We start from the raw sequence: 13,978 nt of genomic DNA on the forward strand, positions 1-13,978 counted from the left end.
ATAGCTTCTATATGGGTCATCAAAATATGTTCAGCATCCCTGCACTTAAGGACATTCTTCTCTTCATCAAGTAGGATACTGAGTGTAGCTGGGAATAAAATAACAGTGTCGATTCCCAGACTAGAGAACTCTGCTTTTAGGGTCAATTTTTTATTCAAGCCTGTGTTGCCTGGGCAATGTCAGGGAAAATATAAATCCTCTTCTGTAGGAGGAAATGCTCTTCCTCCAACTTCTAAAATGCTTATCTTTGTGTTCAGCTGAAATATGATGAAGCATGTGTCCAAAAAAGTGAATTCCCAAGTCAGCATTTCAAGTGGGTGTGAATTTCAAGTTACTCAGAAATATTCAGTCATCAGTGGGGAGGAGGAGGAGCCCCAGATTTCTTTAAGTGTACATTAAAAGCGGCAAAGGGACCAGCCAGGCTCTTCACAGAGGTCAAGTATCTGCAAGCTTTTAGCAGGGTTCCCAAGTGTCTTGATTTTCATATGAATTGACACATTAGGCTGTAATCAGAGCAGGTCCATATTTGTTGATTTCTTGAACTAAAACCTGTGCCCTCCCCAAAAATGTTAAGATCAAAAATCTTGGGTTTGCTCAACTTAATCTTTAAAATGTATAATGCAGAATTTTGAATGTTGGTTGACGTTTATCCACAATGTTTCACAGAACATTTAAAGTCATGGCAATTTCCATACTGCATGCATAAAAATCATCTTGGATTTAGGCTTATCTCTAGATCCATGGGACTACTTACTTAGTAAAACTTCCCCTGGACAAATTTCAGCTTGAGTGAATGAGCTGGAATGCTTCACTCCAGAGCAGAAAATCTGGAAAACGTTTCTTCTTTACCTCTCCCCATACTTGTATCCAAGTCTAACTTGTATCCAAGAAGTAAAAATGTAATTTAGAGATGAGATCATCTCCTTAAAAGTTCTCAGTCATGAAGCTATCTTCTCCTCTGATTTTTAAAATGTATTTCTTTAATTATTTGAAGTTTTGAAAAAGCTGGGTCTTAAGAGAGAGAGAGATCAATGTACTGCATAAAGTAACCACTTGCAGAAGAGTTTCCAAGTTTCAGATCAGCTGCCATGACTGTCACATGCACATGTCACATCAATAATATTGAGAAACCGCCTGCCTTTGCACTCTCCCTCCTAAAGACCTGGTTTTCTCTCTTAAAAGCCCTGAGTGAATAGTCCCATAAAATCTGTGATAAAGAGAGAAAAACAAACCCAAGCAAAGCCTAAACCTGCCTGGACTGGTGGTACCAATCTTTCACGAACTCACATGTAGCCGCACCTTTTTTTCCTTTAAATAAATCTCTAAAACAATGTGAACGACATTGTGGGCCCTGATAAATCCCCTTGGAAAATAAACATCCCATGGCAGTTTCATCTCTAGTCACAGCTCAGGTGCCTTCCAGACAGCAGAAGCTACAAGGCAAACAGCACAAAGCGGCAGGGAAGAGGTTGCGGGGAGGTTCAGGCAGTGCGAGCCCGAGGCTCCCAGAGTGAGGACGTGCTGGCAGCCTGGGAGGGCTGCGCCACAAATCACTCTCTGAAGGATGTTCAAGGAAACGTGCAGTCCTGCATCACACCTGGCTGCTGCTTAACACCTCAGTGTGCACAGCAGCCTGAGGCACTCCTGCGTGGTCAGAGGTTGGCTCACATCTGTATCAACAGAAGGAAAACTCTGCTTTGTGAGGTCCCAGCAAAAGCTCTCAGCAGACACCTGTGCTGATAACAGGTAAAAAAATAACCACTGGCAGTTTTTAGCCACCCTGTTATCAGCTGCTGCACGATGCTGTAGTACAGGTGATACTCTTCCAGAGCATGTCATGCAAAGAGCTAATTTTGAAATAAAGCAATAAAAGGAGATCAGAAATAAGACCCTGTTTATTGCAATAGGACCACAGACATTTGGTTTTATTTTATGAGAGCTGTCAATAAAGATGACTGCTAGCACAGACAGAGGCTTGTTAATACTTTTCAGTTTTCAGTGTGAGCAAATAGTTAAGTTTTTTTGTTGTTGTGGGTTTGTTTGGAGGAAAAAATAATTAGTTTAATCAGTTTTCTAGATATTCTTACTGATATACCTCAACTTTAAGCTTAGTATGTGTTAGAAACACTGCTCCACACAGCCACAGCTCCTGCCCAGAAAGACTAATTTAGAGCACCTTTGCCTCACAGTCCCTAAGGTTTCACCAAAAAAAAAAAAGTGTGTGCGTGCTGGCAGCTTCCTAGCACTGAATGTGCTGCTAACACTTAAGCACAAAATGCAGTTGAGTCCTAAATTACATTCTATACAAATCAATTAATATAACACAAGTTTATTTTAGTGGAACTATAAACAGATGATCAAGTGATGCAATAGTTTTTATGACTTATTTTTATTTAAAAAGGAACAATCTCCAAAAAGCTGACTATAGTTGAGTCAAGAAGATATCCAGAAACATAAAACAAGCTCAAAAAATCTGTAGTTTAGTAAGTCAATACCAGATGGTTCATATACTGGGATCACTGTGAATATTTAGAGATTTTTTACTGTATTGCTATACTTACCACAAATGCAGTTACAATCTAAAACTGATTACAAAAACAGAGAAAGGGGAAAATACTTAGGATCCACCTACCTCACTGGCATTCTTCCTTCAAACACATCCTTAGCCAATCTCACATTATTAGTCACTGAAACTAAGAAAGTTTTTTAGATCCTAAGCTATTTTTTATGGATATATGGTTTGAAGAGGACACCAACTTTGCTGCTGTTCTGACACGGCTTAAGCAACACATTCTTCCAGGCCATGCCTGTGTTTGTCCTCAGTGTTTGTGTATTTGCCAATGTGAGTCCCCATTACATTATGCAAAGTGTGGTAAAAGCTCTTCTTATCTCTGGAAGAGGAAAGATGGGAGGGATATTGGTGGTCTGTGCACCCAATTGGTACCCCCTATAGCACCAATGAAAGTAAAATGAGTTAAAATGTGTCAGGAGTTTAACTACATTTACAAATTAACTACATTTACAAATCTCGCAGAGGAATGATGCTTATTTTGACTTTCCAATATATTTTGGTTTAAACATGTTCCAAATTAAGTTCAGCTATCTTAGAAAGACCTGTAATTGTACTAATGGGATTGAGCTAGAGAGCCTTTAGAAGGGCAGCAGAAGCTCTCTGAGGAGACACAGGTGCTATGCTGAGTCATTTTCACAAATGAATGGCAAAGTATTCTTGCAGGATGAAAAAGGTAAGGTTAAGACAACTTCTCCTGAAAAAAAAAAAAGAAAAAAAAAGAAAAGAAAAAACAAGCAATAAAGGAAATTAATAAAAGTTAAGTAGATCTTCCCAATAAGGAGATCCTGTACCTGTCTGCAGAGGAGAGAGCCCATGGCTGTGCTGCGGAATGTTCACTGACCTCTGCAGGTTGGAAAGATCTCAGAACTCAAAGCTACTCATGAATCACTGATGCTTCTTGGTGCTGGGGGTACTCTCAGAAAGCAGCCAGTCAGGGTGGACAGCAGTCCTATTGCCCAGAATGTGAGACCAGAATTTGGAATTCAATTTCCTGCTGGCTCTATCTGCCTGTCTAATAGAAATTCTGCAAAAAGAGCCAGTAGACAGGGATTTCTATCAACCATAGAATTTAAGGTGGAATTATCTAAATTGGCAGATTGTTTTGTTGGAAACCTTTTAGTTTAGAAAAAAAGATATTAGACTTTTCACTGTCAAGTCTTTACATGTGTGACTAATAAAGACCAACAAGATGATCCAAGAATTTACAACTTAAATAGCTGAGACTAATCTTAAGAAGATTTATGAGAAAGCTGATTTGGAGTGCTATATTCTATAAATTAATAGTGACAGATTTTTATGGGTAGTACACTTAGGAAATTACTAAAAAATAAAACCAGGAGGTTGTTAAAGTCAAAGTTAAACAGTATAGTTCAAACAAATGATTCTGTTATTTACTGGCAACCATGTGTTCACATGCCACAACCTATATAAGAATTTTTATTTTACTATATAATACTTGGCAACTGCTTTCCTAATAAGGGGGCTCATAAGGTCAAGGCTGAAGAGTGATAATATGTTTCCAGTGCTCTGCACAGAACAGGTAAATAGTTTTGATGATAAACTGTACAATTTGCAGACAGACATGATTACCAAATTTCATATCAAACATAACAGTTTTTATATCAAACATACTTTTCACTGTTAAAAATTTGCATTTCAGAAAACTGAGCAAGGAAAAGACCTCAGCAAATTAGATTTTATATTTTACATACCAAATCCAGCTATGTAACACTTGAAAATGAGGTCTTAACCTTTTGAGTTACAGGTGCTTAGCATTTCAGAAAATAAAATCAGTTTAATTTTCCATAGAAGAATCATAATGTGAAGATTTTCCATTATAAGCATATTTAACATTTTACAGAGCAACTATACAAATGCAATTTTTACCTGAAACAGCCTGTCACCCACAGATACCGCTGAACTTGTTTTGAAGAAAAAGATTGTATAATCCTTGTTTACAGAACTTTTATATTCAAATCTCTTCAAAAGCCCAAGAATTAGAACAATGCAATAGAATGGCAAAATAACATAAAAATCAATTATATTTTGATTTTTCATAATATTAACTCAAAATTATATTTTTTTGTACAGAGTTTGCAGTGTCTTATGCTGAGGAAACTGATGGGAACACTGAGTTTGGAAGGTGTGAGTTATGAGCTGCCTTTACATTACTTAACAACATTACTCTCTGTCATGCTACATCATTTTGATGTATGGTACTTATTTGGTACTTGGGAATCTTTTAAAGGAGCTTGTACATTTACAGATCAACAGGTGCTACGCAACATACTTTACATATAGATCTGCTAAAAACAAATCTACAGATTAAAGAGGAATTTAATATGTAAGACATTTGCATGCATTTTGCAAACATACCTAAAGGATTTCATAGCATGTTCCCTTTTCAACAGATTTTAGCATTTGAAAGATGTGCTGTCTAAATGCATTTAACTCAGTCAGTAGCTGTGGTTTCAGCCTAGGTGTAAGGTAAACACATTCTGAGATTCAATTAAAGGCATTGAAGTAAAACCATACCTCAGTTACATATCTGATCATAATTACTGAGTTTCACTTCCTTTTGAAAACTCAGTTTAGAAGTGCAAGTTTACACCAGCAGGTGTGAGTTGAGCACCATGGGCAACCTTATCCTTTTACCAAAGAAATGTATCTAGCAATGATCATGGAGATGTGGCAACGTGGCCCTTCAGGTGTGTGCAGAGACCCTGGGACTAGAAAAGCCAGCAGGATTCCTGTATCTGGCTGGGATCCCAGCTCCTGCTGACTGCACCAGGCCCAGCTCAGGCCCACTCACCCATGCTGAGTGCACATCTTTTAACTGCACTGCAACATGACCAACCTTGCTTAAAGACTAGAAAATTCCACTCCTTCCCAGAGAATAGTGATTCCTTCAGCTTTTAGTTCCAAAGGTCTCCAACAAAAAAACAAAAGGAAGATGACTTTTATTAGGGAAATACTTTATTTCAAAACCTAAAAATTTCACAAGATGAACACTTGCACAAATATTAAAAATATAGAAATTGTTTCTCCATATTTATAAGTCTGTGACTTGCATTCTTTTTGGAATTTGCTTCACAGCTTATTTTTTTGTTGAATCCAAGTTAGGCGTGCCTCCTTACAACCATATGGAAACTCTTGAGTTCGCTCACATCTGAAAAATGTAGTTTTCCATAGGACATATTGTATACTGAGTGATTGAATCTAAAATAAATTAAAAAAAACCAGGATTATTAAAAATAAAATGCAAAAGAAACAGATGATAAAAAACCAATGTACTTCAGAGCAGTTTCTGGTATAAAGCACTTCGGTGGAGCTGAGAACCTACAGAGAGAAAATAAATGCGAACAGTCAAATGATAATAGTGCAAGCATTTACCATTTACTCAAGTTTTAAAAGGGTGCTGCATTATTGAACTATGTGCTTTTTGTTCTGGTCAACCTTGAGTGAATTAATTGGCAGCTGGTACTAATAGCAGAAAGCAGATAGCCACAAACCAACTGGATTGCAACAGTTGAGTGTGAAAGACTAGAAACACCTTCAGATCTGATTTATTTATTTGAGACAGCAATTTATAGGTGACACTGTTCATACTATTATGTACACAGCTGCTGAGAAAGGGGCAGAGCTTCAAAACTCTGTATAATTCCTTTAAAGCATCATATAGAAATACTTTTTTCTGAGATTGGATGATTCATCAAAATGAATTAAAACCCATTAAATGGAGTGTGACCATGCCTCGTGAGCAGGATGTAGTGATTAGAAATCAGACTGCAAAAATGATCTGGGAAATCTGTAAATGGCACAAAAAATTTAGTCTTTTGTTAGCAGCTGGATATGCAATTCCTCCAGTCCACTGATGGGCTGAGGGTGGCCTGTGCAGCTGCAGGGAGCTCATGAGATCTGGGAGTGGGACACACGAATCACACACTGCTTCAGATCACTGCGTTTGTCCATCTGGAGCACTGCTATTGGAAACTTCTGTGTTTTGTCCTGCACAAACCTCTGGTTTCATTACCTGCTCACTTTTCTTTTGCACACTTGCTCTCTAGGTCTTCCTGGAAACTGGAGAAAGGTACAATAAACAATGCCCCCTTCTTAAGTCTCCCTTGTCAATCCTCACCATTTTATCTTACACTTTAAGTAGGTATGACATAAAATGTGCATTCCGATGATAATTTTTCACTTATGGCTCACTTTTCCTTTCTTCTTTAATGGTATTTCCATTCAGGTTTTAAGTCATTATGATCTGACAGTATTTGAGGTCAAGAGATTAGGACTTGCTTGGCTACTTCCATATAACACCAACTCCCGTAGTACATTTATTGCTAGGGTATGAGTGAGACATTTTCTGTAGAAGTTTGACAGAGCATATGACATAAATTAAAGCTTTTTTTTTCTAAACAAGATCTCTTTTTGGGAAATACTCTTGCTGAAAATTAGAGTCTGTCAGAATGGGTAGCAAATGAGTTGGAAAAATGATAGACTAAGAACTCAGGAACTTAACAGCAGGTGTTAAAAAGAAACTTTTTGCAAGTAAAATGGAGACTGCAAAAATTGTCTTTCATACAACACAGCATTCAGGAAAATTTATCAGAGGGTACCAGTCACTATATTTCAGTATTACTATGCCAATTTATACCAGTTAAAACTGCATCTAAAGTTGAAATAAATGCTATTTTAGAAAGCAATTCTCATGTAAGCATTTTCCCATAATTTAGTTTGTTCTAAGTGAAACCATCATACAAAAGATACATTTGAAGATATTTGGATGATATTTGTTCTAAGTAAAATTAAAATGGTGACCAGGAGCATCATAAAGCCCTCTTAGCTGTAAGAGAAAGATCTCACCATAGAGACAACTTTCCTGAAAACCCAGCTTGGTTCCATTTTCATACTTTCATAACCTCAGTTCAGTGAAATACATTTGATAACTTTTTAAATACATATTCTGCAATATTTTATATAAGTTGAAATTTGGTGTCTTACCTAATATCCATTTTTCTGATAAAGATATTATTTCCTGGTACTTCTTTCCTGGTTTTCTTCCTATACAGATTTTTGCCTGACGTAAGGCTTTACATATTTTCCCTCCTGCCAGCTGTATAAGTTCAATCAGCTTTTTGCAGGGGGGCTGACTGGTAGGAGATACAAACATGACAGGCTGGTTTGAAAAGAGATTCTGCTGGTATTTTCCTGTTGAGAGATGACGCTGAAGCCTGCAGATCTGTATTTGAGGAAACCAGAAAATTAATTAACCAATGTGTTACATTTCCACTCAAAGTAAAACTAATCTTTGTTTTTCATAATTCAGAAAAAAAGAGAAATATATTAGTATGAACTTTATTTTTTCAGGTGTATCAGAAATTCTTGGGTAAAATATTTGAAGAATTTGCTTTACTTGATCAATACATTTCCCAAAACAGATTTTGAGATTGTTTTATTTTATATGAAAATATTTTATTTCCTATTTATATGACAATTTACATATGAAACTTCTTAAAGCACTTGACATTATTATTTTTCACCATAGACTTACATTCTTACATTTATAACACTTGCCATGATACAGAACTCTTAAAGGATATTATAAATTATTATAGTCTTGCAGCACAAACTGTGATAGCCTTTATAATACATAATGCTTCTCGGTTTGTATTGAGGAGCTTAGAAGCATATCTAACTCTGAGTTTAAACTACTTTAGGACCTCTTTTTCCCTTCTGTGCTCCACAGAAAAAAACTATATTTTTGCTCAGATGTATGAAGTAACACAAAAGTACCGGCACTCAGAGCGAAACATTTACTGTAAACCCTTCTGTGTCCACAAAACCATGAGAAGTTCTCTGCAAATGCTGTGCAACTTGTCACATTTGATCATTATAGCAAAAACTTGCATGATTTATATAAGACAAATTTTATTCTCAGCATATACCCGGCAGAACAGTGTTGCAGCAGTTAAAGCCATTTCTTTTAGCTGTAATATGCATAAAAGTAGTGCATGCAGCAAGTGTACACAGCATGGTATGCAAAATTCAGTTTTTATACCAAAATTTTAAAAAAAAAGATTGTATTTCTTCGTGTGAGGCTGCCACTGACCTGCCAGAGCAATGTAGGTTACAGCTCTGAATTTGTATTGCTTGTCAAAGTTTAGAAAATTTACAACGAGACTGGAGTTAATTGCAAGATGAGAATAAAAAGAAATGTTTTATATTATGTGGTGCTTGGAATTTTTTATACAGATGACAACATGAGCATGGAGGCAAGGTCATTTTTCATATATTTGGTTTATGAGACATCTGAATATGAGACTGTAGAATGTGAGAAGGTGTGACTGGAACAGTGGAAAAAATTAGCTGATGAGTGGATTCCTTCCACTCAACACACAAACATGCTGGGAAACTATAGGCACTTCAGAATCTAATGTGATAATGTATGTGCTTGGCAGATGTGCAGCCAATGTAAGAATCTCCACCTGATTTGCAGGGGTTTATAAATCCAAATTGTTCCATGGCATGTTCAGAGATAAAAGTCCAAGTGAATTGCCTTAGCACTTCTGATCAAGGAGCTGGAGGAAGATTCTGCAAAGCCTGAAACCCATGGTAACATGAGGCTTCAGCTCAGTGGCTCTGTGTCACTGGCCTCTGCTGTTCTGGGGCATGTCAATTCATGCCAACCTGAATTTTGAGATCTCCTCCATCAATAAATAATTCAGCTTTCTCAGATTGCTAATTCCTTGGTTGCTTTTCTGAGAATAAAATTAGGTTGAGTCTTTGCTCTCTGAATTCACTAAGGTATAAGGACAGTGAATGCTATGGGTGAATCAGACCAAAAAGACTCAATCACAAGATAAGAAATACCCTATATTTTCTATTCCTTTGTAAACTTAGGTTTAGGAATGGCATAGCACACCTAATCCTGTCTCATAGCTGCTAAGTAATTTTGTTGATCACAGTATCATTGCAGTTATATTGCAAACTTTGGAGGACTCAAACTTATGTAATATATCCGATGGCCCTTCCTGCACCTGATGCCTTGCACTCTGGATTTGGACTCAGTGAAGCATTGCCTACCTCCATCTGAGCAGAACACTCTTCTAGGAGTGCCTGGCTGCTGGGCATCTTGGTGTCAACAAAACCAGAAAATTAACAATTGTACTGTTTTAATACATGGTATCAGATTTGGGATTCTCCAAGAGTACTGTTGGTGATGGGTCTTGTGAGGCTTAGAGGCCATGATCTCTGTCTTAAAAGGAGAATAGGTCAGGAACAAAAACCACTTTGCAATCTGCGATGTACAGAGCAGTGTGATTTTGGTGTTACCAGGATTGAAATCATTAATCTTCATTTAAAAACTGTGCTATCGTGAAACTATGAAAGTGCTTGTTGTAAGAACTTTCAACACTATAGTGTTTCACTATAGTGAAAAACAACGATCTCTTTGTATCAACCTCATAACAGCCTCATGACAAATGCAATGCCATCTTAGTTCGTCTGACACAGAGCTCTTTGGCATATTGGCATAAATCAGATGCAACTGATAGAAAAAATACAATTCCAAAGAGGATATAGTGCTATAGTGCTATAGACTAGATTAAACTAAAAAAGACAAAAGTCACACTGGTTTTGTCAACCTGAAACTCCAAGATTTTAAAGATAAAAATTGTTAGAATTGATAAGTTTTTATCTAAAGAAGGCAGTAAGACTTGTTTTAGATAGAAGACGCCAAATATAAATTGTTGCAATCTGCTATTTTCTGCATATTTTAGGGAATATTATTTAAAAGGACTAATTGTATTCCTACTTCCTAAAAAATTTCCTCTGAAAGGATTTATTTGCTGCCATTGTAATGAAAACTTATTTATATGATACATCTTCCTATAGAAACAGCTGTTGGATGAAATTAATATTAAAACAAATGTGTACATAGCTAATCATAAAATTGGGAAACCCAAACTTTAAGGACCTAACAGCTCTCACCTCAGCTCATGTGCACAATTAGCATGCTTTACTTATGCATTCAGTACATAGTAGGAGCACCCAGAGGAGAGAAATGCTGCTGAGCTGTAGAGCAGGTTTTCTTAAACTGCACTTACAATTCCATCTGGGTTCACTGCCAGTGCATTTGAGAGGAGGACAGGCTAAGAACACAGCACATCCCAGTGGCAGCATCAAAGGAAGGGTTCAACATGGACTGTCACCTCTGCATTCCCTTTGTCTGGAGCAGCACCACCACATTCCCAATCAGCTGTGCCTGGATTTGCTCAAGCACACTGGATCCCCTCACAGGCCACAGAGAGGGAAAAACCCCCAGTGTTTACATTCAGAGCTCAGAGAGGAATCTGGAAGGTTCGGAGGTTGACTTTGCCCGCTGGCCCCTGGCCTGGAAGCTGCACTGCTGGCCAGCTGCTGAAGGGCAGCCAGCTGACCACACAGGCTTTGCCAGGGGCACCAGAGGGCACAGTCAAGCTCTTAGCCCTGAATTGACTCAGCTGTCTTTGCAACATCAAAGTCTTTGTGGCACTCCAGGGGTGCTCCCAGTCCTTTGAAACCATACCCATTTCATGCAAACTTTTACAAATAAATATATAATTCCTTAGCAGAGACCAAGCCTGGGAAAATATCAGGTCCCAAAAGCAACTATTTCCACAAATTGTGGATCTATAAGTCAGTAGTTATGGTTGCAGTTGTGTTAGTGCCTATTAGACAGCACTGATTTTCATTTCCAATAGTATTCTTTAGCAGATGAACACTAAAACAGTGTTATTGACACATCTATTTAATCTTTCTGGTAAAGACTCTAACCATGAACCTCATCCTTTCACTAGCTGGATGAATGGCACCTTTTACATGCATACTTTTCTCATAAATCTACCATTAATGTAGTTGTTTGTTTGAACCTAAGTTTTCAATGGAAAAAAAAATACTGCTGACAGAAGTAAAACTTAAGCAGAATGTATTACAAAAAAATAAAGTGCTTCTTTGCTATAAAGTAAAAAAAATCACAAAAAACCTTCACCAACTATTGTCCCACCTGTGACTCATTTTCAAGTCCCCCAAGCCAAAAGAGCATATAATATAAAAACTCCTAAACTTTGTAGTTTTGTCTAGGACTGTATGAGGATACCTCCTGCTGGGCAAGGTGCCAGAACCAACACAAAGCTCCACAAACTCCATAGGAGACAGCTATCAAGTGCTACAAAGGTATTATCTCTGAATAATACCTGAATGCATGTAATATGTAAGAAAATAAATATTTTGAATTCACACTGAAATTTTTAAGCAATGAAACTGATAATTTACTATATATAGCACTCAATTTTCAGTGTCCAATTTTCAGACAATAGTGCATGAAGAAATGTGCAGTCTGAATTGCTATTAGAATAATAATATTTAACAAAAAATGAAATTGAGTATGGTTATGATTTATTAAAATCAACAGAAATTATATTTGTAGCCTTGAATTTATAATGTGGAGTACTGTATACTTAAAAAATATACATAATGTAGCCATCTTTAATGATTACACACGTCTGAAAATTTGTGCATGCACTGTACAATCAATGTATGCATTATTAATCTTCATTCTTGATTTCAGTTATTGACTAAACACTAATAAATCTAAAAAAACTCTTATGATTTATTTTATAATTAATATTCAAGCAATTAATATAGTATTTATGAGAACATGGAAAGCTGCAATGTCTTGGTTATTGTTACTTGCAAAAATAATTAATAAATTCTACTAAATACAAACAGCAAAAAATAAAATTGCAGACACAAGTTTTAAGAGAGAAGATTGTCTATTTTATGCTTTATATCTATCCAAAGACTAAGTATTATTTAATTTGAAATTGATGATCAAAATTTATTTATTGCTCATTTTCAGTAAAAAGAGAACTAACTGTTGAAGTGTTAAGGATTACTTCACTATTCTGCAAATATTAAATGACAAAACCCCTACAAAATGGATGAATACCAAACCCACAAGATTTATGCTTTGATAATGTACAAATTTAGAAATAAAAGACAAATAAAATAACATATTAATTTAATATAGTTTACTGATGTTGCTGAGGAAACATTAAGCTCTAAGATTTTAATATTCACATTATTTCAGTATGGATCAATATACTGTCTAAGTAATGTTTACATTTTGATTGCTATAATTTATGAAGTCCTTGTGAGGAACAAAATCAAAATTATATTCCTGTTAGGAATCATTAAACTTGCATGGTGATATGCATTTTCAGACTGTTATTTAGTAAAAATTTAAAAGAAAAACACATATGTGGAGCCCCACGTATATAGAGATCAAGGGCTTACATCCACACAAGTGAACCATCAGCCTGCTTCTGATGAAAAGGAGAATATTGCAGTGTGCAGACTTCTGAAAGCACAGTTATCCTGCAGTGAGGAATTTGCAGAATCTGCAGGACCCTACAGGGATCAAGGAGAGATTCGTGTTAACAATGCAGTACTTCTGCAAGACAAAGAAGAAATGCTTTCTTTTTCATCTTTCTAAATATCAGGTTTAATAGGATAGAAGCAACTAATCAAATAGCAGCTCTATTTTTGTAGGAAAAACATGTGCCATGCATTTTTAACTTAAATTAAAAGCTTATAATTTTAGTTTGTTGGGTTTTTAAAATTATTTTAGCACTTGGCTGAGTTTTTTTAACGTGTTGGGAATATTAAAATTCAAATAGTATTCTCTAAAAGCTTTAAAAATTACATTGAAATGCTGCACTAGATAAATAAATTAGTGGTGTCTGGCATGAAAAAAGCATGTTAGGACCTGGAAACAACTTCCTTCAGCAAGCAGTTTCACAAAAAAATAGATCCTCAGCTTTTAAGGATGTTGTGTCAGTTAATGGAACACAACACTGATGGAGGACCCAAGCTGGTTCAGGATGTACTGCCATCCTTTCATCTCATCAGCACCCAGAACCTCAGTCCACCCTTGGGCATGACATTACTAGTGATGTTTTTCATCCTCAGAACAAAACTCAGCTTGCAACATTCATGCAATAGATATCAATTACAAATATGGCTTCTTTATCTCTTACTGTTTATTGAAACAATGCTTTCTCATTGGTTATTGATATCCTTCGGCTGAAACAGAAGTTCCCTGTCTGCCAAGACTTCAGACAGTCAGAAGTGAGAAAATTTTGAATGCTTGATAAGGCTACAGCAGCCCCCAGCACACACACACACACACATGGAGATTGTGTACAGGCAAACAGATCCTGTGTTTCGGCAGTAGAAAACCCAGTGCTCTGAGCCAGGAGCCAGAGGTGGAAGAGGATAGAGTAGAAAATTTGGTCTAGAAAAAAGAAAGTTTCAATGTCTGGTCTTGGAAAATAAAAAGGAAAATAAAAGGAGAAATGGCAT

General features: G+C 36.5%; 1 protein-coding gene across 1 annotated transcript in view; it reads right to left on the reverse strand.

The window, feature by feature from the left end:
• Positions 1-5,595: 5,595 nt before the first annotated feature.
• The window catches only part of MCPH1 (microcephalin 1), a 122,324-nt gene continuing 113,941 nt past the window's right edge, over positions 5,596-13,978 (reverse strand). The window contains exons 13-14 of the mRNA XM_064707166.1: positions 7,577-7,814; positions 5,596-5,791 (exon numbers count right to left, since the gene is read on the reverse strand). Coding sequence (XP_064563236.1) covers positions 5,736-5,791; positions 7,577-7,814 — 294 coding nt within the window. The 3' untranslated portion in view covers positions 5,596-5,735. The remainder of the gene's footprint in view (positions 5,792-7,576; positions 7,815-13,978) is intronic.

This window comes from Zonotrichia leucophrys, chromosome 3 (assembly GCF_028769735.1).
Source record: "Zonotrichia leucophrys gambelii isolate GWCS_2022_RI chromosome 3, RI_Zleu_2.0, whole genome shotgun sequence".
Classification (NCBI taxonomy): domain Eukaryota; kingdom Metazoa; phylum Chordata; class Aves; order Passeriformes; family Passerellidae; genus Zonotrichia; species Zonotrichia leucophrys.